General features: G+C 56.3%; 1 protein-coding gene across 1 annotated transcript in view; it reads right to left on the bottom strand.

Annotated features, from left to right (window-relative positions):
- Positions 1-1,512, bottom strand: part of PARVB (parvin beta) — a 99,984-nt gene that overhangs the window by 9,965 nt on the left and 88,507 nt on the right. The window contains exon 10 of the mRNA XM_004700645.2: positions 160-261. Within this exon, the coding sequence (XP_004700702.1) occupies positions 160-261 (102 nt within the window). The remainder of the gene's footprint in view (positions 1-159; positions 262-1,512) is intronic.

A 1,512-nucleotide genomic window follows, 5' to 3' on the forward strand; every position in this document is an offset into this window, starting at 1 on the left:
GGGGGGGGGTGTCTTTCTGCTGTACATCAGGTTGCTGTGAGTCGGGGCTGACTGGAGCCCCCCTAGCTCTCAGGATGCCATCTGCAGGGAGCGTGGTCAGGGGCTGTTCGGCACGGCGTGCTCCCTCCGGAGGACCAAGAGAGACATAGCACTGCGTACCTTCTGGTCGAAGCTCTCTGGGGTCAGGTAGAAGCTGTGCAGAGGGACGAAGTAGCCTTCCAGCAGGCCCATGAGCAGAACCAGGTAGACACCATCTGCAAACTGGAGGGATGCACCAGGTCAGATTTCTGGGCAGGGTGTGGGGCCAGCATATGCTCAGGGGCCCTGGTGGTGCTGTGGGTTAGGTGTTGAGCTGCTAACCACAAGGTTGCTGGTTCAGACCCACCAGCTGCTCCATGGGAGAAAGGTGAGGCTGCCTGCCCCTAACAAGGTCTGTAGTCTGGGAAACCCGACAGAGGGTCGCTATGAGTTGGAACTGACTCTGTGGAAGTGGGCTTGGGGGGTTTATTTGTTTGTGGTATTGGGGGCATGGGGGAGGGAAGGACTATACGGAGAAATGAGAACAGGGAGGAGGCAGTGAAGGAAGAGCAGGCACAAGATGCCCAGCTCAGTGTCTTGGGAAGTCACTCGGGACCAGGCTCTCCATTGGTAAAAGGCAGTCTATTAGAAAGGAGGAGAAACACACATAGAACATGCACACATGCATGCACACACACGTGCGTATATGCAAGTATGCACACATGCCAACATGTGCACTCATCCATACACGCACACATGCACACACCTGCATGTGCATACATGCCAACACCCACACATGTGTGTACAATGCACACAGCCACATGCATACACCTGTACTCCTACAGACACCAGTGGGCACTCATGTACACATGCATACACTCACACACTCGCATGTACACATGCCCATGCCCACATGCATGGGTATTCACACACGCACACACACACACACACACACGAGCAGGCACTTGAACCCATGGTATCAAGACCTTAGTGATGAAGACATTCACAGAAACACTGCATTCCATTGTAACTAGAGAGAAGCACTTCTTGGCCTCAGGGGGCACGCAGTGTGAGCATTAAAGAGAGGCCAGGAGATGCTGAGTGGGGGAAGGCAGCCCAGCAAGGGCCCATCTAAGGTGTCCTGGGGCCCAGCGCCGAGGGCCGGGCCACCAGAGAGGGAAATGGCCTCACTGCTGAGGGTGAGGGTGCGCTCCCCGGGCAGCTGGAAGGATGTATGGAGTGACCCCAGAACTCAGGCCTGTCCCTGAGCCTGTCCATCGATAAACATGTGCCCTGAGAGAAGAAGCACACGGGGCCAGGAGACCAGACACCCCTGTGCTGGGTGGGGACGTGCAGGGGATGCCAGGGGAGCATGGCTTTAATGACGGGCATGGCCCAGACCGCCTGTGTGTCAGCAGAGAGCCGTGCCCATAGCATTTTCAGTGGCTGTGTTCTGCCAGCAGATCAACAGGCCTTTCTTCCTAGGCAACTCTG

This window comes from Echinops telfairi, unplaced genomic scaffold, assembly GCF_000313985.2.
Source record: "Echinops telfairi isolate 266 unplaced genomic scaffold, ASM31398v2 ScPeMD7_2;HRSCAF=8, whole genome shotgun sequence".
Lineage (NCBI taxonomy): Eukaryota > Metazoa > Chordata > Mammalia > Afrosoricida > Tenrecidae > Echinops > Echinops telfairi.